The sequence below is a fragment of the Mustela nivalis genome (assembly GCF_964662115.1).
Source record: "Mustela nivalis genome assembly, chromosome: 5".
In the NCBI taxonomy this organism is placed as follows: Eukaryota; Metazoa; Chordata; class Mammalia; order Carnivora; family Mustelidae; genus Mustela; species Mustela nivalis.
This window is the reverse complement of record NC_139024.1, coordinates 44940900-44965275: the sequence shown is the minus strand read 5'-3', so window position 1 is coordinate 44965275 and position 24376 is coordinate 44940900. Positions and strand designations below refer to the sequence as shown.

Below are 24376 nucleotides of genomic sequence, written 5' to 3'. Positions count from 1 at the left end.
TTATATTACGCATTTACAAGATGTTTATTCTATTTTATCCAGCAATTTCTGATGTTTTTAGTGGAAGTTTTAGTTTCCTATCTGTCAGAAAAATATTTCAAAACAGCACATTTAAAAGGTCACTAATAACAATTTGAATAAAGCTAATGTTTGGGTTGAAACCACCGTCTTCTTTTTTAATTTTTTTCTTTTTAAAGATTTTATTTATTTATTTGACAGTGAGAGACACAGTGAGAGAGGGAACGCAAGCAGGGGGAACGGGAGAGGGAGAAGCAGGCTTCCCGCCGAGCACGGAGCCAGATGACGGGCCTGATCCCAGGAACCTGGGAACATGACCTGAGCCAAAGGCAGGTGCCCAAAAACTTGGTTTTCCAAGCCTTCATAAAACACAGTGATATTAATTTCTCTTTTCACTTGCTATTTCTGAGGTCTACTGGCAAGGGAGTTAGGGGGAGTCCAACCATACATTCGTTCTTCTAACCTATATGCCTAACTACCTATACCTAATCATGCTATACATGCATACGTGCACCTGAAGAAAGTTGCCAGAAGCTGCATTTTATATACCACAAAAGCCTACTAAACATGTTATTAAACTGGGGTATGTTTAGACTTCCATGTAACAAAACTTTATATAATTTCTTGTTAAAAAGTGGTATGTAATTGGTATTTTTCTAATTCATGCAGTCATTCAAATAGGTAAGAAGGGCTTTTTAGTCTCGTGCCAAGGTTCTTCATGGGAAGAAGTGGGGAGAATTAACTACGCTTCCACAGGGGACAAGTCTGGAAATGCAGCAGTGCTTTTGATTCTTATAATCACTGGTGAGTGCTATGAACATGTGTTTCCTGGGGACAGCGAAGACAAAAACTGCAATACATGGAACAGTTCTGCTTCAAATAGAATTAACCTGCCCAAAATTCCAAAACTTTTCCCACTGGTAAATACCACTTTAGAAAATTCTAAGCCATATCCTTTATAATACGATTCAATAAAAATAAAGAAAAAAGTTATGGAGCAGCTACTGTATCTCCTATCAGTGTTAGGTACACGGGATAAAATATTTGTAGACACAGTCTGCCTTCCAGAAGTGCAGAGTAAAAAGCCAACTAACGTTTTAAGGTGAACAATCACCTTCAAAGTATTTTCCTATTTTAGCTTATATTTCCAATAAGGAATTTCTTTATATAAGGTATATGCCCTAAGTAAGGTTATGCCTCCAATATGGCTCCATGTGATGATCACTAGATGAGAGGCTGGATTATAAAGAGGATGCCACTGAAAACCAGTATTATGTCATTGTCTCTACTAAGGTCATGTTGTATATTAAATGGTAATTTTATTTCTTTATTTAAAAAAATTTTTTTTTAAGATTTTACTTATTTAAGAGGGGGAGAGAGAGAGCACGCATGTGTGCATGAGTTGGGGAGGGGCATAAAGAGAGAAAGAGGCAGACTTCCCATGGAGCAGGGAGCCCAATATAGGGCTCAATCCCAGGACCCCGGGATGAAGACCCAAGACAAAGGCAGACACCTAATGGACTGAGCCACTTAGGCACCCCTAAATGCTAATTTTAGATATACCTTCATTATTTAATGGTATGAAATTTGTAACAGATTTTATCTATTCATAAATTACAAAAAAGGATTTTTTTTTCACATGTAGAAATTTCAATAAATTATTTACTATCATTATGCAACTTACCTGTGTCGCCCGTAGTTCTGCTAACAGATCTGTAAAATTCTGGGTTTTGGTGGGTTCTGAATCTTCAGCTACTTGAGACAGGAACCGACTTCTGTGCATCTGTTCTCTGATTTATTTTGAAATTAGAAAGATTTTTTTTTAAACAAAGTACTTGTTTCAATGCAAAATATATAATTCTTAAAATTAAAAAAATCTAATGGACATTGCAACTATTTGAGCCACTGAAGATTAAAATACTAAAAGAAGTACACTCTAAGGGAGATGTTTTTTCAATTTAAAGGAATCGAAACCTAACATCTTCCTTTATTTATAATATAAAGATACTTTTTAATTCTTGGAGGAAAACATTCCCAAAGTCCTAGAAAGATGTGCTGCATTCTTCCTGTGGTATTACCTCATCCCTGCCTCATCATTCTAGATTCCTTTAGAAGAAACACAAATCACAAATGACAAACAAAACCAAACACAGTCTATTATTTGAAGTCAGAAACAATTTTTCTGGTTTTCCAGAAATATTATATAAGGAGTTTAGGAATGCATTTAAAATAATCTAATCCTAACGTAAAGAAACCATCTATTTCATCATGAAAGTGCCTTTAAAGGTGCAGTTTGGAATCCAGGAATAGATCTTTTCTTTTAAACCAACATAATATGTGATATTTCAGAATACCTTGTGGCTTGAAAAGAAATCAGATATAAATGCTTTCATGCATCAGTACTGTGCAGATTATCACAACTGACTTGGGGTCATAGAGTCAAGGCCAAAGAAGCTTCTTCTAATAGCAGTCCTATCTAAGTGATTAGGTGTCTATGTGAAGGGACAGAAAACTGGTGAGCCATTTCCTAAAAGAAGATAGTACCCCAACTTGCCCATGTTTATGAGTTCAGCTTTTTCACTTAAAAAAATATGTTAAAGCTGGATGTAGTCATATCTAAACAATCCTACAGCCTGAACTCTGGTTCCTGAGTAGGTCCTGGTGCTCCCTGAGTCTGCCATGCTGAGTGCTCATTGATAACAACTCACAAGTTCTTCTCCGGAGAAATGCTCTCAGCCAAATAACAGCTTCTGCCCCCCTGGCCTAGAGGACATCCCTCACCCACCCCTTTCCCACGGCATACCTCAGCCAGTGACTGACTAGGTTGAGAGTATAAAAAGTTGCTCCCCTTGCCCCAAACGGGACCAACTCTGTGATGCAATCTGTTTTCCTCAGCTTTCTCGTTAAGAACAGAATAAATACAGCCAGTCTCTGACTAAGACCACGTTCCTACTTAGCTTCCTTCTCCTTATCCATTCTTGCTTCTCTTGTTCCCCTTCTCCTGAGAGTTATCCTCAGAATAACAAGAAATATTATTTAGAATAAGAAAAATAAGAGGAAATCACCTCCATAAGGATCCCTACCTCAGGCTCTACTTCTATGGAACCTGACCTACAACATTGAGAGTTGTAGGATACATGTATTTTTAGTATTATTAACCACATAGTTTCTTAGGAAATGCTTAAGCATCTCAGGCTTAATGACTCGTCAAGAGGAATACTGTGTATTCAATTTCCTAAAACTGATGTCAAACTCAAATATGAGTATGCTGAAAATACTAAAATATGTACTACTAGTCATCTAGTATTAAAAGAAAAATACACTGAATATTAAACCTATAAAGTTACAAACTATAAAGAATTGTAAAACTTTTTTCAGTTCTAAGTAAAAATGTATTTTTAATGTAACAATAAAATGATTAGAAATAGTCTAAATATATTTTGATTTTACAAATTCAGAAAGGACTTACTTTAAGGAAGCTAACTCACTGAATAAATTCTGGTTTTCCTTGAACATTCGCTCCTCATTTTTCTTGTTTTGTTCTTGGAGATCTTTCACTTGACTATACAATCTTTCATTTTCCTTTTTGTAAACAGAAAATTGCATTTTAGTTAAAAGTCATTAGTACTTATATAGCATAAGTATATATGCTCAGAACAGATACATCCTTTACATATTTTTAAAGTCTTTTAAATTTATTCAGTTTTGAGTAAGCAAAACCTTTTTAAAACTCTTTATGTCATCTCAGAAGAAAACCTGTTATCTGAAAACAATTCTTTCCAAATGCTTACTTGAAAAAAAAAAAAAGTTGCAAAAATTCCCAAAGCCATAGATCCTAATATCAGTACAAAGTGTTGTCTCTCACAGGAGCAAGGAGGCGAGTGGCTGCAGAAATAACCACAGCACAACTGTGTGGACCAGGGGCAGAAGGGTCCACTGTGACTGTCTGCATCCTCTTTTTTCTGATTCTAACCCAGCTCCCTGCAATAAGGTTAACAGGACACAGGTAGCCACAGTGGCTTGTTCCGTGCTTGTTTCTGGAACTTTCTATGAGCCGGGAGTTAGAGAACAGGTATTTCTGAAAGTGTAAGGACAAGGCAGAGCACAGACTAGAGCCAGTTCTACACCAGCCTTGGACTAAAGAGGGACTCAAACCAATCTGTGATTAGGTGCTGTGGCTTATTAACTTTTTTATAAAATTAAGAATCTGATGAAAACCAAGGACCTTTGAAATTTAATAAAAACTATGCACTGTCTCACCACATCTGGCCTACTGCTTGGTAAGATGGTCCGTACTTAAATACCTGCAACGTAAGTTACACAGATATGCAAGTTTTGTGTTATATTTGTGGGAGAAGGTAGCTGGCACCCTTATGGGTCTGTGAAATACTCCTTAAAAATGTGTGCTCTCGGGGTGCCTGGGTGGCACAGTTGGTTAAGCAACCAACTCTTGGTTTTGGCTCAGGTAGTGATCTTGGGGATCATGGGATCAAGCCCCAGGCTGGGCTACACACTCAGGGAGGAATCTGCTTGGGATTCTCTCCCTCTTTCCTTCTGCTGCCCTCCCCACCCCCACCCCGTGCTCTTGCTCTAACAAATAAGTAAGTCTTTAAAAAACAAAAAAATAAAAATAAAAATGGGTATTCTCTACAGCAAGATCACAATGGCAGGCAAAGGATCTGGGGCAGTGTGCCCAACAAAATCAGTATTTCATCTATAGGAAAGTTGCAAATCACTGATAAGACAATGCTTTCTCCGGTTAGCCTCAGATGATAATGCTTATTATTGACAGGCTTGATGCTTAAAAGTCAAAAGACAAAAAGGTAATGAGTGAGAAAGAGGTGAGGGGAAGTCAGGGAAAAAAGGGGAGGAAACTAAGATGAAGTTTTGTGCTGGGGATTACTAAACCCGTCCTGGCTGACTGGCTGGTCAGCATCACCAAGAATCCGTCACACATGGCAAATATCTGCCTTCTGTAGGACCCACAGATTTTTCTCATTTCATTCAAATTTTTTCACTGTCAGAACATTGGCAATTAATTTCAGATTTGTATTTCTGAATAAAATACCCAAACTAGTCAATATAATCTACTGAAAATAATTGCAGAAAACTAAAAAAAAAATAGGGCAGTGTCTAAGGAATATGGCTATTAAAAATAGTAATAAGGGACATTTACTAATTGGTTACTGTGTGCCAGTAACTAAGAGGTTGGTTTGCACTTTCTTATATTTTATTTTTTTGCGCTATCTTATTTTAATTTCAATATCATCATATGAGGCAGCTACTGTTATTACCATCCCTACTCACAGATGAGGAAACTGGCTTAGAGAGGTGAAGTGATTTGCCCAAGGCTGCAAAGCAATGGAGTGAGGACTAACACTGGATTCTCTGAATCCAGAACCCATTCTCTTAACTTAATTATATACCCACAGATAATGTTCAGACTAGTCAAATTATTACTTACTCATATTTGCCAGAATTCCTGTTACAGCTACATGAGCACAGAAATATCTTAATATACCTTATTTTTTTTTTTTAATAATCAAAGGATCTCAAGAACAAATTCACAAAGTGATGAAAAATCACCATACCTGTTGATATCCTTGAAGAAGTGTCTCTTGTTCCTGTATTTCTTTTTGAATTTCCTTCAATTTTTCTTCAGTGACAGGATCAGTTGTTTCTCCAAAATGTAACCATCTTTGCTTTTTGTTTGTTTCTTCAAAGCTACTTAACTTTGAGAAAATACAGACATTTTATTTAGGAAAGGAGATGATAAAGTGAGAAAGGAGGAAGAAAAATGGAAAACTCAATGTGCACAGATCTAAAACTGTCCTATAACTACAATGTTATTAACACCAACTAGCTAAATCATTACAGTGTGATGTTTTGTGCTAATGGTTCTGGTGATGAGAGTAACTGAGAAATGCTATACGGTGCCATTCTCTGAATCTAGGCCTTCTATAGCAGTTCTTTCTGAAACTGTCTTCTTTGAAGGTCATAGTGAACTAAGGGATTTGTTTTCAAAAAAGACTGCTAACAGAAGAAAATTATCAAAATGAGTCAATTTAAATTTTGATTTTTTTCCCAGTGGCTTTGATTTAGGCTCTGTTGTGAGGAGGCAGTCTTGGGATCCATGTTCATATTTTATATAGCAAATACATCAAGTCAAATAGCTCCAGGAACAAAGGATGACAATGCATTTGCAGTGAGTACAAGTTCTTTTTAATCAATAAAAGGAGAAATATGACAATGTATCTAGTACCTTGGCTTGAAGAATGTAATTGTCTTGGTTCAGTTTGAAGAGTTCCTTTTCCTGTTGTCTCTTTAGTTCTTCCATCTTATTTTCCAACTCTCTCTCTTTTTCTGAGAATGTAACTTTAATTTGCTCAATTAGGGCTTGTGCACCCCTCCATTTTTCCTCTGCTTCCTGAACTCTTTTAAACATAATAAACTCGGTCTCCTTGTTCTCACCACGGTATCCTGAAGAATCCTTTAAAGGAGAAGCATTACTTCATTATAGTATATTTACATACTAGATTTGAACACAGGTGGTTAGGGAAAAAAAAAACCCACAATGAATAAAAATGACATGGTTAACGATGTCCTACCATATAAGGAAATCAGTAAATGTTTCAGTAAGATTAGAACATCATGCTTGATGCAAAAATTTCACTATTATTTAGTTTTAATATAATAAAACAAAAAAATTAACGAATGTGATTTTGAAATTCAATACCTACATTCTGAAACTGAAGACAGTAATCCGTTTCTGTAGAATCTTCAGCCTTCTTAGGAGTAGCCAGGCAACTTTCAGTTTTGGAAGCTGCTTTACCCAAAGCTGCAGGCTTGATGACTTTTGTTCCAGAAAAGATTTCTAATTATTTTGAACAATGGACAGAAGCACCACAAATGCAAACAAAGTTGAATGTGTATTCAGCAATTATGTAACAGTAAGTACTAATACAATGAGAACACTAGGATAGAAGAGGATCTGGAAATTGGCTGAGGTCTAACACCGTTAACACAGCTGCTTCACTGTGCTCAGAACTGCTGCCATAATCAACATTTCACTCAATTTGACAGAGAAAGCTAACTGACCCAAGATTCATGTCAAATGATAAATGGAGCAACAAAACAAAAAGCAAAAAAACAAAAAAAGTAAGGAGAATGTGGACAGGGATAATTTCAGGTTCAGTAATTTTAAATAAACTCTTCTTTAAAACAGTCACAGATGGGACGCCTGCGTGGCTCAGTCGGTTAAGCGCTGCCTTCAGCTCAGGTCAGGATGCCAGAGTTGTGGAATCGAGTCCCACATCGGGTTTGGGTTCCTTGCTCAGCGGGGAGCCTACTTCTCCCTCTCCCTTTGCCCCTTTGCTCATGTGCACGCACTCTCTCTCTCTCTCCCTCTCTCTCTGTCAAATAAATAAAACCTTAAAAAAAAAGTCACAGCAATAATAAGAATATCTAAGTGATGAATCAAAGAGAAGCTGATTAACTGTATGAGGCACTTTAGTTCAGATTAAGTGTGATTTCAGAGTACACTTTTCACAAATAATGTGTTTCAAGATATGGTATCAGTGGAATAATATAAATTGCATGGAAACTTTCTAACAGCTAGTCTAAATTTGACTTAAAAAATAAAATTATAGGGCGCCTGGGTGGCTCAGTGGGTTAAGCATCTGCCTTTGGCTTAGATCATGATCTCAGGGTCCTGGGATCTAGGCCCATATCGGGCTCCAGCCCCACGTTGGGCTCCAGCCCCACATCAGGTTCCCTGCTCAGTGGGGAGTCTGCTGCTCCCTCTGCCCCTCTCCCCAACTTGTGCTCTTGTGTTCACTCTCTCTCAAATAAAATCTTAAAAAAAAAAAGAAACTTATTAGTCCAAAAATAAGAACGTAATAGCCAAAGAAAATTAATTTAAAATAAAAAGAAAAATAACCACACAGCAGATACTGCTAGTTGCCAATCTCATCCTCTTCTCTATTAATAGAAACCTCCCTATTAATCTGCTCTGGGCGGCAATGTACCAGTTGAAAATACTCATCTCCCTGGACTCTAGGAAACTGGGGGTGGCCATAAGAACAAAATTCAGGCTAATAAGATGAAAGCAAAAGTTTTGTAGGCTTCCAGAAAAGTCACAACTTTCCCGAAGAAGAAGTTGAGAATTAACTGGCATGGACCTTTTACCTTTCCTCCTGACTGGGCCTGGAGGCTGAACTAGCCACCTTGTTATAATGAAGATAAAAGTGACAGATAAAGGATTTTGTAGCAGGACAGAAGGGATCTGGTTCCTTGCACAGTGGCACCAGCTCTCAACCGCCTATTCCTGTCTTCTTTCATTTTTTTCATTCATTCATTCATTCATTTCCCTTCTTGTTGCATGAAAAAGAGAAACTCTTGAGTAAGCCCCAGCAGCTGGCTTCTTTTTCATCTTAGTCAGTGTTGATTCCAAGTGCATCCTCTAGACTTTCTATACACTAATCTCTATCTCACAAAGTCCGCTTGTCCGAGAACACAACCTGTGAAAAGTAACAGCCATCCCTAAGGAATAAAACTGTGCTGGGGGAATTTTACAATAAAAAGGGAGAAAAAATCATATTTAATATTCTAACGAAAAAAAGGAACTCAGTATAAAAATGGATAGTCAAGGTTTATACTGTACTTTAACATAAATTTTACTGTTTTATTTTCATTTTGGTAGTCACAAATACTGTAAAGTTTTGAAACAGGAAAAAATACTCATAATAATATTGTTGCTTTCCTCTCTCAACCTCCAAATCATGCCCCTTGTTTCTTTTCCACCCTCTGTGACATTATTTCTGTCTTCATTCTTGGTAATTTCAATACACTCACAGGGATCCCTTCAACCCTTGGCTCTTAGGTTCTTATACTTAACCTCTCTACTTCAGCTACTTACTTCTATTGGTACAGGCCTTTTCTTTACTAGTAACACAGTCACTTCTCATCTCAGTCTTAGGCATTTACTCTCTATCAATCCTATCTCCTATCCTATCTCCCACTTCATGCCCTTTGGTATTTGGAGTCCATCAATCCTTTAACCCAATGGCACCTCATAGATGGTTGATCCTACCCGTTTCATACCATATTAAACCCCTTGATGTCCTTCCTTCCTTATTCAACTTGAAGTCCACATACACCATTAGCTTCCTTCTCAGTTCATTGCACTCATTTGACAAAAACAACTCTTCTTGGCAAATCCAATTATACAAGTATCCAACCCCTGCAATCATGTAGCAAAATGTGGAAATTCACAAACACACACACACACACACACACACACACACACACACACACACACACACTTACATTGCCTGGTATCAATTTAAATCCATAATAACTAACTTCAAGAAGACTCTGCTGTGGGCAGTCTAGTCCTCCGGGATGGCTATTTCATACCTTCTCTTCTCTCCTCTAACACTTCTACTCCATCCTCAATGCCAGCTAATGATGTTGTGTTTTATTTTTCAGAGAAGATGGAAGCAATCAGAAGAAATCATCCATATTCTTTCACCATTTCTACCCACCCATCAGTATCTGCACCGATGTCTTCCTCTCTCCCATCTGCTTGCCCAGATGAATTGTCCATGCCTCTGTCTAGAGCCAACCCTTTCAATGAACGCTGGATTCCATTGTAATTCCACATTGCTCTAGCAATTCTTCCCCTCTCACCATCATGAATCTACTGAAATCTTTCCAAAATGCATTAACATACTATTAGGCATACTATTATTTCTACCATTAAAAAAAAGTAAACAAAAAGCTTTTCTTGACTCTACTTCTTATGCTGGCTACTATCCCCATTTTTTTTTTTTTTTTTTTGCCTTTTACACTCTTTCCTCCTGGCCCATATTCAATTTTAACTCTCCCATTCCCTCCTATTCTAATTCAGCCCACCTTTTACAGCCCTATAACCATGGGAACTCTCCAGTTTAATGACGACCTCCTCCATGCTAAACTCAAAGGTCAGTTTCCAGTTTCCACTTTCCTTTCTCTCTCAGCAGCAACTGATAGATAAATTTTCCCTTCTTCACTTGGCTTTCAGGATCCCACATATTCAGGTTTCTTCCAATCTCACTCTCTTCTCTTTGCAGGTCACTCCTCTTCCCCCTGACTTCCTAAGGTTAGCATGCCCAGGAGTCAGGCCTCAGTTTGCTTTCCTTCTATAGCAATACTCACTCTCTTGAAAACTTCTGTCAGTCCCATGACTTAAAAACCATATATATAGTGGTTTTTGTTTTTTAAAAGATTTTATTTCCAGAGAGTGGGAGGGAGAGAGTGAGCACACAAGTAGGGGGCGTGTAGAGGGAGAAGCAGGCTCCCCGCTGAGCAAGGAGCCTGATGTGGAACTCGATCCCAGGACTCTGGGATCATGATCTGAGCCAAAGGCAGATACTTAACCAACTGAGATACCCAGGTGTCCCCCATCTATAATAGTTTTAACAATAACTCCTAAATCAGATCTGCAGTCCACACCTTCCTCTTGAACTCCAGACTTGACTATCTAATTGGTTCCTTGTCATCTCCACTTGCATGTAGAACAGTCATTTCAAAAATAAGAGAAAATAAGGCAATACAAAATGCTTTGTAGGAGAAGGAATTAGAGGTTCACAGTTTAAGAACAAGAGGAAAGGATGCCTGCATTCATCCTATTGAATCATATTCCTGTCTCTACAGAACAGAGATTATTCCTGTCTCTACCTCCTGCCGCTATTCTCCTCTACTCTGACATAAATCAGCCTTGGCTTTCATTTCCATCTACGATGCACAGGTTGCTGCAGCAAACACACATACAAAGGCAAGACAGAGCCTTTAATGCCTAAAGAGTTTAAAATAGAGTCAAAGTGGTCCTGGATTTAATACTCTTAGGGAAAAGCAAGGAAAGACACCTGAAGCTAGAAATGCATTTTCCAGCGAGGACAGATCTCTTCATGACAACTATCACCATATAACAATGATGAACTGGTCACCTATTAAATTTAATCACAAAGGGAAGGACAACATGCTTCTGGTGCCACTGCTCTCCCTTCCTTACTGGAATTTAAAGGCAGCAGAAATGTCAGTCTGATCTGAACATTTCTGCTGCTTCTAATAGCTGCATGGGCTTCTAAGTTGAAAAGTACCCTTTCCTACTGTCAATAAAAAATGACTGCATTAGGAAATAACGAACAGAGGCACTGTGATATATTAAAAATATGCATTATGTGCTACATAAAACATCCTGCCTGTATCAGTCTATACTGAACTAATATCCAAATAATCTCTATAATCAACCTTCACTTGTATTCATTTGTATTCGTTTTTGAATTTGTAGTTCTCTGGAAAACACCAGATACTCCAACATCAACCAGATGAGGAAGAGTTTGATTCTCTATTCACTTCCCATACTTTATGAGTGTCATTCAGGAAAGCTCAGAGCCAATGACCAAAATCCTGTAAACAAAATCTTTCAGAATGGGATATCCTATCTAAAGATGAATTCTTTCCTATGAACAGAAAAGTTCACAGAAGGAGAGAAATAAGGAAAGTAGAGAAGTAAAGTTAAATAACACATCATACGCACAGAACTCTACTATGAAAAGAGCATATAATTACCTTTTTTCCTAGCTTGATTTGAAGTGGGAATAAATCTCGAGTTTTTGCTTTTCATAATGTCCTTTGAAGTTTTTTTTTCAAGAGTAGAAAAAGTCTTGAATGGTGAACTGGGTTGGCCATAGCCTGAGCTCCTAACTGATGAATATAATCCACTCTGGGGTTTCCTCTTAAGTAATGGAGGTGCACTTTTGGCCTTCTTGTATGGCACCTGTTTACCAGTTATAGCCCCTTCTTCTCCAGAAGTGAGTTGTTTAAAATTCTGCATACGAAAAGTAGCAACTTTTTAGGACTTAAATAAACTTCAACTATAGCTGTAAATGAAGATTTAACAGATGACAGAAGTGATTACTAAATAATAGTTTAGTTACATAGTGATTACTAAATAATAGTTTGTAGAAGGCAAACCACTACACATTAAAATTCTCAAAGCCTAACTCATCAGAATTTTAGTATTTTGAAGCACATCTTCAAAGTCAGGAGTAAAACAAAACAAAATAATAGAACAAAATAAGCTTGCTAGAATGCAAGAAGTTTAATTACTAGAATACAGCAGAGAACAGGAAAGCATATATTTTGAAATAACATAAAATTTTATCTTTTTTTCTCCAGAATTCTCAAGATAAAAATTTACCAATACCCTGTCGTATTCCACAAAAACCTGGAGATGTTTTATGGTAAACACGAACCTAAAACCATAAAATAAATCTAGAATATAGATCAAAGAAACAATAAATCAGAATAGATCAAGAACAGAAGAAAAAGAAATGGTGAAGTATAACTTTCTCAACAGCTGCTAATAGCATTTATATAAAATGTCAACTTGCCTACTTTTGCAGAATATACAGTACTGGAAAGATTAATTAAAAAGCACTAGAATGATGAATAGACTTTATTTTCTTGTGCCACTCAAATTCTGGATTATGCTTATTAAAAACAAATGAAGAAAATAAAGAATGGCTTCCAAAAGAAAGCTAATGCTATGGTAGTATTTTAAAATTTAGGGACTATGGGATGTTGTAATAAATCCTGCTCACAAATATCCAGGATCTATACGGAGGTTAGTATGTAATCAGTCCCGTTAACTTAACAAGTACCAAGTACCTACTTATCAACAGAATTTATATAACTTCATTTATCAATATTTCGAATCAACTTGGATTATGAACACTTACTTTATTTATTTTGTCTTCCTGAAGCAATAGCGAAGGACCAACAGATAGTTTTTTCCTCAAAATATCAAGATACATTTTATCTATATGTTCTTCTGTAGTATTTACTCCTGGATGTCCATTTTCTATACTTTTATTTGTTGTCTTTTGTAAAACCACATTCTCTTCATTTCTGTCAAAAAATTGGTTTGCATTTCGTGGCTCTTGAGAGATAATATTTGGGTTCATCTTAAGGGGTAAAGGGCTAACAAATCCAGTTTCTTTTCTATCAGCCAGTTTCTTATAGCTATAAAACAAAACAGAATGAATCCTAGGTGACTCCTCAAATATCAGTTATATATACATATACCAAACATATCACAGGTATTTACACACACAATATGTAAGAAATATATTTTAATATGTATATTATTTATATATAATATTAAATACATTTAATATTTAATATAACTATTCAAATTAGATCATTCATGTTAAATACATTATTTGTAATTCTGGTTAGTAGAGTATACTCATATAGTGTCCTGTATCTCTTTAAATTTCAGGTAATATAATTTAATGCAGTATAAAATAAGAGATTACAATGGATGACTCTGAGACATACTTCAAAGGAATAACAAACCAAGCAAGACTGAGATTGCTTTTGTGTAAGAAGTAAAAAATGAGTTTTTTGTTTTTTTTTTTAAGATTTTGTTTATTTATTTGATAGACAGAAATCACAGGTAGGCAGAGGCAGGCAGAGGGGGAGGGGAAAGCAGGCTCCCTGCTGAGCACCAAGCCTGATGTGGGCTCAATCCCAGGACCCTGAGATCATGACCTGAGCTGAAGGCAGAGGCTTAACCTACTGAGCCACCTAGGTGCCCCAAAAAATGAATTTCTAATGCACTTCATGTATTAATCTTTTATCCACAATATCAAGTCAGCAGGAAAAACATTTTACATACTTTGAGAAGAAACTAAAGAAATAATAATATATGGCAATGAGAAATATATTATAAAGCATATATTTCATCACAGTATAGGAAAAATTTTAAAGTAAAACAGGAAAATCACTAGTATCTTGAAATAAAATCATTTCTGTGGTTTAAAACACTTAAAATACAATGTAATATTTCAGACTATTCCATTTTTAAAATAGAGAAAATATCCCTTAAGGAAATGTTCTAAATGTGGTTAGATATCAGTAAAGCATAGGGGCTCCAAAAAAATGGCTATTATTTCCTTACTTTCTTTCTTCCTTCCTTCCTTCCTTTTTAAAGATTCTATTTATTTATCTGACAGACAGCTGGAGAGCACAAGTAAACAGAACAGCAGGCAAGAGAGAAGCAGGCTTCCTGACAAGCAGGGAGCCTGAAGCGGGACTCAATCCCAGGACCCTGGGATCATGACCTGAGCCGAAGGCAGATGCTTAACCAAATGAGCCAGCCAGGTGCTCTGGATATTGTGATTTTCAAACTGAGTAATCATGGTCCATTACATCATTTAATTTTATAATTAAAAAAATTTCATTTATAAAATCAAGTTTAAGAGGCCACTATTTTCTTGTAAGATAGATTGGCTTCTTAGTAATTGTTAGACCTTTCTAAAGTACTTAGAATCATCAGAAAATATAATAATTCTTTCCTTCTTCAGGTAGCAGAATCTGGCTAGAAGTTCATCAAAACTGTCTCCTGTTCTTCCTGCATACCAACTAAACTACATTTCCTGGCCTCCCTGAATCTAGCTGGGCCCAGTTACTAGTTCTTGCCTTTAGAATGCTGAATGCTGTGGTGACAAGAACCTAAGATCTGTGTCACTGGCTTAGTAGCTGGGTTTTGGATGACAAGGAAAATGATACTGGAAGCTGAAGAAGAGGCAACCTATGTTTTACAATGACAAAACATTTACCGAATGGTCACCTACAACGGTTTATAAGGCAGATCACATGGCTACTGAGTCTGAGGTATTAAGAAAAATGGCAGGAGAGTTTCTAAGTGCTAGCTACTATTGGCTACTTTTGACAAGATAGTAAAAGAAAGATATAAACTCGAGATAAAAAAGGGTCAGTTTGTAAGAAAAAAAATCAAAGAGAACAGAGAGAGTCTAGAAACTCAGTGCCTCTGTGGTTCACTCTCTGTGAACCTAACAGTAGGATTCAGCACTGAAAAATGCTATGAAAAACCAGGATTTCCAGAGACTTCTCAGTTGAAAAGAGTGACTCAGTCCTTTGACAAAGATCATATTAAAGGAATCCTCTTCACACTTAAGATTATTGTTCCCCAAAATATATAGATGGCTGCAAATGAATTGAGAGGGGGAGGAAAAAAGGAGGACAAAAAAGCAAAGACTTTAAGCAGATCTAAAACCTCTGTCTACCAAACTGACTTTAAAGGTAGTTACTGGCACATGGGACTGACTGGAAACTAACAGATCAGAAGCCTACTAAACTTTCTTAAAGAACTGTAATGACAAAGAAACTACAACTATGTTTAAAAAACAAACAAACAGTAAAAGCCAGAGACTTGTTTGAGAGCCTTAAAATCATCTGCAGGTAGGAAGTGGACTAAGAAAGGAATACATCCTCTATCATGCGCATAGGGTGCCCACAAAGCCTATTTCAGTTGTGGCCAAGAGTTTAAAGTGGGTTTCAAGGCTGCATTACTGACTGCTGTATTTTCCTCACATTTTTCCCTTCTGAACAGGAGTATTTGTTGCAGCTTCACTATTATATATTGGGTGGGAGTGACGAAGTAGAGAACTTACGTTTTTAATTCACTGACTAGTAGACAGCGAGAAGCCACATTCAAACCTGATGAAGACTGTACTTCACCTGAAAATCCTGGCCTTTGAGATGGACACAGTTCTGAATGGGCCTTTGGGCTGTTTGCTTTAGGGAGGGGATAGTCGGTACTTGTGTGAAGAAGAGTAAAATGGATATTTAGCTATTAGAAGGGTAGATTCTGGTAGATTCTAGATGCCTATCAGACTCATTTATTTTTCTTTTTAAGCATACAACCAAATCCCATTTCCCAGCCTCTTGGACCCTACAAGCTAGATATGTTGGTTCTTAACAACAGAATGTGAATAGAAGTGATATAATGCTTCTGTGTTGAGGGAGTTAAAAGGAATTTGCTATCAACTGCTTTCCTTTCTTTATCAACTGGTTGGATAAGACCAGGGCAACCTTAAAATCATGTGTTGATGAGAAAGCAGCCCAGGTCCCAAATGACTATGTGGAGAAGAATCCTATCCCAACCCCATGGACACACACGGGATTATGATGTGAACAAAAAGTACATTTTTGATGATGTTTAGCTACTAAAATTTTAATAATCCTAGTAGTTAGGATTATATACTCAACAGTTTACTGAAGAGTTTTCAGGTATGTACACTGAAGTTTATACTATTGACATTTCTGTAATGATTGTTATGCCTTTAATGTAAGTATACTTGCTTGTTTAGACTTGAAACCTAAATGAAAAAATCTCTATTTAGAATTCACATTAGTAAAATGATTCCACCTATGCCAACAAAGACATAAGATGTGTAAGCAATCTCTTCATTAACACAAACACAGCCCCCAAATAGCAGTAAGTGAGGATACTCAGCTCTTTAAAACATACTAACTGGGCTCCTGGGTGGCTCAGTGGGTTAAAGCCTCTGCCTTTGGCTCAGATCATGATCCCAGGGTCCTGGGATCGAGTCCCAAATTGGGCTCTCTGTTCAGCAGGGAGCCTGCTTCTCCCTCTCTTTCTGCCTGCCTCTCTGCCTACTTGTGATCTCTGTCAAATAAATAAACAATATCTTAGAAAAAGAAAGAAAGAAACAAACAAAAATCCATACTAACTAGTGCTGCAGATCAATAGAAGAATACTAGACTCAGCATTTCAGCACATGGCCTTAGCCTAAGCTTCACTGCCTCGTTGTCTCTGTACAAACGTAGAAACAGGATGAGAAAGCACAAGTGGATTTACAAAGTGAGGATGTAGTAGAAGGAGGGACTCACATTGTGTCTGCTGAAAACACAAATGAACGAATGAACACATGAAGGAATAACAGGCTTCTCACAGAAATATTTCATGGCAATCAAAGATCTGACAGTGTAGGTTAAGCACACAGATTTCTTGTGTTTCCTGGCTAGAATCATAGGATCTTGAGCAATTTCTCTCACTTTTTTTTTTTGGTGGGATAGGAGGAGGAGCAGAGGGAATGGGAGAGGGAATCTCAAGCAGACTTTATGCCCAGACTGGAGCCCAACGCCAGGCTCCATCTCACCACCCTGAGATCATGACCTGAGCCAAAATCAAGAGTTGGATGCTTAACTGATTGAGCCACCCAGATGCCCCATTTGACTTCATTAAGCCTCAGTTTTCTTATCTATGAAATATAGCTCACAGAGTTGCTGTGAGAGTAAATGAAACCTGCACAGAACTCTAACCCCCAGTAAGTGTGTGGTAGAAACGTTAGCTACTATCACCACCACCGCCTCCACTGCCATCTTCTGGTTCCTGGGATAGCTCCACCACTAAACTGGTTCACCCGTTTCATCACTTGAATGGTGTAAAGAGGCCTGACCACTTTGTTATAAGGATCACATGATATGATGGCTGTAACACAAATGCAAAGTTACTGTGATGTGCTCTCTGTGTGCTGCAGAATGACAGTGAGGTCCCACAAGTTTCCATTAAAATGTACTGAAGCCTGCTGCTCTGGTGGCCAAAACACTTACCCTGTAATATGACGGTTGGTCAGTGACTAAGTACAAAACTCAGTGGTTTATAAAGAAGCAAATCTAGGATGCATACAGAATAAAATTCATGGTCTCTCTCACTGGTCAAATCAACTGCCCTGAGCTATTTAAAGCTAAAAGGATTTTAATTTTCAGGCTACTTAAAAAAATGGCATTTTTTTTTTTTAGTCACATCTATTTAAAAAACATTTTTAAAATTTTAGCACTGGAAGAATTTTGTAAACTAAGAACTACTAAGAAGAAGAGAGCACTGACTCACAGGTAGACTCATATAAGCTACTTATTAATCATTCACTAGGAAGGAATATGTAGAAGAAATGACTCTAAAGTCTCCAGTTAACAAAACAATAAACAAACAATGGAATGGCACAATCCATTCCAGAAAACCTCATACCTGACAGGTTGTAAATCAAAACCACTGCCACCAAAAGAATCTATTCGGATAGGTTTCATCAGCTCCTCTACCGTGGGCAGATCTAAGAAAAAAAAAAGTTAAAGAGCAATCCAAAAGATCATGTAAATTTGCTAATTTAATGTCGAATGCCACTAAGATTACATTTTTTTTCTGACAGAGTTAACAAAATGGCATATACAATAAACCCAGTTTCCCACTATAAAGTTACCTGTACCAAGAAAATCTCCTTTGATTTATATTTTGAAATATATCTATATCTATTAATGTATCTAACTATATCAGTATCAAAAATATGTGTATAGGTATGTCTGTACATACACACATATTTGTTAAATATATTTTAGCTGATTCCAAAATACTATTCTCTACTTAAAAAATAACTTTAGTATATACACGAGGAAAAGCATAAAATAAATGTGAAAACACTTAGGTGATTTCTGAATTTGGCCAAAGCACACTGAAGGAGGAACTGAAATTTTATCCCATATTCACAACTATAGTGAAACCACTGATTCCCAAATTCCATTTTAACAAACCCTTTAAGTTAAATTCAGAGACTGAGAAACAATCCCGTAGGTAAACCGCTCTGAAATTATACCGTACTAGACTGTTCGGAGAGGGTCTCAAATTAACTTTTACCAGATTCTGTAGTAGAGATGTTTTTAGAGGACTCTTCATTTTCTTGAGGATAATCTTTCACTGAGCTCTTGATATTTTCCATGGCATTACTCTCAGTTCTTTGCTCATCTGCATCTCCCAAAGAATGGGCTACATGACAATAAGCCTGATGGAGAGCTTCAATGTCACTATTGCTTTGTCCGTAGGAAACACCTGTTGGAATAAATGTCATCTCCGGTATAATCATACAAATACATGAAAGATATAAAACACCAATATCATCCCTTAATGTGTCTGGAATGGAGAATGAGGCTGGTGGGACAACAGCAACATTACACAGTTAGGTATGAACCTTGCTGATATGCAGCTATAGCTTAACAGCACAAAATCAGGGCAGGCTCAATAACTCTTTAGCAAGTTGAGATGTGTCCTGACACAGGAAGAGTAAATAAACTCTGACTCCCCTAGCTATTGCCTTCTCTTCCTACCACCCATAACCAAGCCTGTTACACTGGATAGAACTATACCCAAATTTCCTAAGCTGACAAAATCTTTCAAGGATTCTGTCTCCCTTACCACTACTCTCTCTCTCTCACTCTTGCCTTCTGTCTCTGCTTCCCAGTGCCACCAAGTATCCTGTAGTCTGCATTCCTTCTTCTGAAATTCACTCCTCTAATTTTGTGACCCAGTATGTGTTCCAATACTCTGTAATGCTACTAAATCAAAAACAATTTTCTAATAGTCAAATCTAGCCATCTTTAATTCTTTTCAATCCTGTGGCTCATCTCCATCTTCACTCTTCTTTTTTAAACTATTTATTTTTGAGCTCACTGATTTCATCAAGATCCTTAGCTCAACTATTACCCATAGGATTGTGATACCCAAATCCATGTTTTTGTCTTTACCTCTTCTCTGAATATTAAACTTTTGAACAGACATCTATACTATTCTGTAAGTAAATAAAATCTAACATGTCCCCAACTGAATTAATTATACTCCCCAATAAAACTTGTTCTACTATAAGTATTTTAGCTAATGGCATCACTGTTCACCTAGTCATCTAAAACAGAATACCTGATGTCATGGTTCTCTCTTCCTTCCCTAATAACCTTCTCCTCCTCCCACCAACTAATAAATAAATTGTGGAAAAAATAATTTGAAGACTCTATTAACAATAATGATTTAAAAATTTATAGGTATTTTTCTTATTTGTCTTGAACCTTTCATTACTAACACTGGAATTTTCAAAATTAGAGAAAAAGACAAAAGTCACAGAAGAGTAGCAAAAAAGAGAAATGAGTTGAGTAGTCTCCTTTTCTGTTAATACCCAGGATTAATTAGTTAATGCTTAAAAATAAAATAGTAGCTATAGCCTCATCAATAAATGGCTGACTTCTCTGCCTTTTACATGACAAATAGAGGATTCTATGTAGTTATTTAATATATTAGTACAAGTCCAAAGCTCCCTAATTTTTCCACTTTAGGGCATCCAGAAGTGTCAAATCCTACACTGCACAGGCAAGGATCTGGCTGTGAAGCAATACTGTCCTCCTGTGAATGATCCACTCATACGGCCATAGCACAAAATGGTACCTGCCCAGGGAATAAATGAAAATAAGCAAAAGGCTGGGTCTGGCCCTCGTTTGTTCAGTCACCATCCCTTCTAATACCATAAAGCACCAAGAATTTCTAAAGGGATACCTTTTTAAAAAGATGATCTTTGATAATATATCACCTAAACTGAGGTTGCTTAGTATTTAAAGAAACATTATATATTTAAAAAACACCACAAAACAACCATCTGATTTTTCGGTTCTTAAATGAAGTTCACATGCTGATTTGAAGACTACCAAGTGTATGTTTCAAATAGCAGGTAAACTCAATACCCCACAGCTAATGAGTACTTATAGTGTATGCCTTCAAGTTTTTTATTATATTTTCTACAATTAACAGAGGATTGCTATAAATAATAGTGAAATACTGCTTATTGAGTATTAACAATATACTAGGCATTATACATTATGGGAGTTGACCAGCACAAGGCCTCATTTAAAAGATGAGGAACAGGCTTAGAGGCATTAATTGTCCATTGTCAAATAGCTGATAACTAGCAAAGCTGGGACTATGAGTCCAAAGCTATATATGACAATCAGATCACACTTACTATCTTCCAGTAATAACAACCAAATTATTTCAGAGTCAAGAGCATTTAAGAAATAAGGCCAGAAGGAACCCTCCTACACTGCTGGTGGGAATTTAAGCCAGTGTAGCCACTCTGGGAAACAGTATGGAGCTTCCTCAGAAAGTTGAAAATAGAGCTATGCTATGACCCAGGAATCGCACTACTGGGTATTTACCTAAAGATACAAATGTAGTGATCCAAAGGGGCACGTGCATCTGACTCTTTATAGCAGCAATGTCCACAACAGCCAAACTACAGAAAGAATCTAGATGTCTAGCAACGAAGAATGGATAAAGAAGATGTGGTATGTATGTATGTGTGTATATGTACATATATGTACACACACACACACACAGGAATACTATGCAGCCATAAAAAACTGAAATCCTGCCATTTGCAATGACGTGGATGGAACTAGAGGATATTATGCTACATGAAATAAATGAATCAGAGAAAGACAATTATCATATAATCTCTCTGATATGAGGAATTTGAGAGACAAGGCAAGGGGCTGTGGGGGGGAGGGAGGGAGAAAATGAAACAAGAAGGACCAGGGAGGGAGACCAATCATAAGAGACTCTTAATCTCAGGAAACAAACTGAGGGTTGCTGGGAGTTGGGGGGTGAGGGAGACGGTGGCTGGGTGATGGACACTGGGGAGAGTATGTGCTATGGGGAGTGCTATGAATTGTGTAAGACTGATGATTCACAGACCTGTACCTCTGGGGCAAATAATACATTATATGTTAATTTTAAAAAAGGGTAGGGGAAGAAGGAGAAAAAAATAGGGCCAGAAAAACTACAGCTTTATATAACTGCTCGAATCATCTCTATAAAAGTTTTTTCATTCAGCAATTTATTTTTTTTCTTATAACCTATGGCAATGGTTTTCATACTATATTTTAATTTTACAAAATCATAGTTTCTCAGAGAAAACCATGGGTTCTACAGATGTTTGAGTGAAATTTCATTTTAAATCATGCTTTAAGGGGTGCCTGATGGCTCAGTGGGTTAAAGCCTCTGCCTTCGGCTCTGGCCATGATCCCAGGGTCCTGGGATGGAGCCCCACATTGGGCTTTCTGCTCAGCAGGGAGCCTGCTTCCCTTCCTCTCTCTCTCTCTCTGCCTACTTGTGATCTCTGTCAAATAAATAAAATCTTTTTAAAACAAACAAATAAATAAATCGTGCTTTAAAACATAAAAATAGAAATTAATCTGCAACTCAACTGTGTCATTTAGGTTACTATAGTATTTTGAAAACCATCAGAGTGGTAACTTCTGCCTCCTGCTTTGTTTTCACGCACATCTTTGAACGCAGCTTCTCTGACCATCCTGTATATATATGAATTTCCTATAAATGTATGATTAGAAAAGCTGGAACTCTGTATTGGTCTTTTCAAGAATTCGTGTTGGCTGACTGAAAACCGTGCACGTAGGGTGACTATCATAGCACACACGTGACATGTACTTGAACAGCAGTAAGACTGAAGAACATGTGCTCAGCACATGCTTTCATCCCGCAAACATTCAACGGGGTAATAACAAGTAAATGAATAACATGACTTGATGGGAAAATTCTGCTGTAGTTTTTTTACTTTTATAGTTACATTTTTAAATCCAAGTGGATGAAACAAGACAGTGGTGACTTGTGGAACAGCAGCGACTAAAAACAAGATCTTGAGTGGACTTTGTGGTTTTGGTCATGCTTTGTTTTTTGCTCTGGTTGCTGGTTACATGGGTGTGGTCAGGATATGAAAATGCATCAGGCTGCACTACTGTGATACATGAACTTTCTGTGGGTATATTATACTTCAATAAAAAAGTAAGAAGAAATAAAAAATAAAATAAAAATAAAATGCAAGCAGATGTTTAGAGTTGGTTAGTGATTTATCATTTCTGCTGCTCTTTTGTTCCAAGTGTCTGGATTGGTTTAATTGAACACACTGGCCAAAGCAAGCTGGTTAAAAAGTTCTCAACTATTTATGTAGTAAAGCAAGATCATTTTAATATTATACAGCAAAAATAAAATACACAAACATATCAGAAGTCTGATGGTGATACAAGAATATAACAAATATCTAAAACTTTGGATTTTAAAAGTTTCAAAAGACCATTATGGTTCTCACCAACTTTACAAGTAAATGTAATAAATGTAAATGTCTATATTTATACTGATAAAATACCATATTTATCTACACAGAGAGTACTACATGAGATTTCATTTGGAGGTAAGGATTCCACTGCTTTAACAGATTGAAAAAGCATTATCTTAAAGATCTTTATAACCTTTTGTAAAGTCTAGACAGTCCAAGGCATTTTGGGATTTTGGAATGTGATTCTGCTTTCTCCTACATAGAGGGAACAATGGAAAAGCAAAGTCAGTCTGAAATCTCATTTCTCCTACATGTTCCAAATTTAACCAAATACTCTGGAGGGGCAGAGAAAATTAATTAATATTCACCTATAGTACTACACTATGTAGCATTTTTCATTCATTAACAAGTCTTTATTAAAAATACACTTTACTTGACCTACTAGCATTTAGTGTCACCAAGGAAAGTTCAGATTATTTAAATTGTTAATAACAGGAAAAAATGTGGGATTAAAATTTTATTGTTGGGCTGCCTGGATGGCTCAGTTAAGCATCTGACTCTTGATTTCAGCTTAAGTCATGATCTCAGGGTCTTGAGATGGAGCTCCACACTGAGCTCTGCACTGCGCACAGAGGCTGCTTAAGATTCTCTCTCTCGGGACGCCTGGGTGGCTCAGTTGGTTAAGCAGCTGCCTTCGGCTCAGGTCATGATCCCATCCTGGGATCGAGTCCCACATTGGGCCTCTTGCTCAGCAGGGAGCCTGCTTCTCCCTCTGCCTCTGCCTGCCATTCTGTCTGTCTGTGCTCGCTCTCTCCCCCTCTCTCTCTCTGATAAATAAATAAAATCTTAAAAAAAAAAAAAAAAAGATTCTCTCTCTCCGTCTCCCTCAGCAGCCCCCCACCAAAAATTTTTTTTAATGTTGATACAGTAGTTATATATTATTATATATTATAGGTATTTCTCTAGAAATAAAGTCAACTAGTCTTAAATCATTACATATTTAGAGAATAGCCAGTTTTCTACCTTTACCTGTTCCTGTCATTTCATTATCAGCCATTTCTGGCAGGGCCTCTGGCTTAGCTGCTCGATCTTGTTCATCAAGGTTGACATCTGCAACAGAGTCTAAGGAATCAAGAAGCACCACTAGAGTGATATGTAAAAAAAAAAAAAAAAAAAATAGAGGAAAAGGAGAAATTTATATGGTTCCTTCAATTTAAGACTTAAATCAAATACAAGCTATATAAAAACAACAGTAAATATTTCCAGGTAAGGAGCATTTAATCATATATATGTAATAACCATGATTACATTAACATGCATAACTATGCAGATATACAGGTCAAATGAATGTACATTTACATGTGGAATGCAAAGGGCCTGTGAAAAATAACAAAAAAGAAATATTCTCCCCCCCTCAACCTTACTGAGGTATAGTTGACAATTAAAAACTGTATATATTTAAGGTATACAATTCGATGTTTTTGTATGTGTACACACTGTGAAATACTGACTATGATCAAGCTAATTAACATATCCATTAT

General features: G+C 36.9%; 1 protein-coding gene across 4 annotated transcripts in view; it reads right to left on the bottom strand.

The window, feature by feature from the left end:
* Window positions 1-24376, bottom strand: part of CEP162 (centrosomal protein 162) — a 100831-nt gene that overhangs the window by 38954 nt on the left and 37501 nt on the right. For 2 of the 4 annotated variants that reach the window (XM_082730670.1, XM_082730671.1), the window contains exons 9-18: window positions 23859-23978; window positions 18584-18775; window positions 17924-18005; window positions 12804-13086; window positions 11632-11890; window positions 6759-6892; window positions 6281-6508; window positions 5610-5750; window positions 3488-3600; window positions 1703-1808 (exon numbers count right to left, since the gene is read on the bottom strand). In XM_082730670.1, coding sequence (XP_082586796.1) covers window positions 1703-1808; window positions 3488-3600; window positions 5610-5750; window positions 6281-6508; window positions 6759-6892; window positions 11632-11890; window positions 12804-13086; window positions 17924-18005; window positions 18584-18775; window positions 23859-23978 — 1658 coding nt within the window. The remainder of the gene's footprint in view (window positions 1-1702; window positions 1809-3487; window positions 3601-5609; window positions 5751-6280; window positions 6509-6758; window positions 6893-11631; window positions 11891-12803; window positions 13087-17923; window positions 18006-18583; window positions 18776-23858; window positions 23979-24376) is intronic. The other 2 variants (XM_082730673.1, XM_082730672.1) reach the window with 2 other exon arrangements.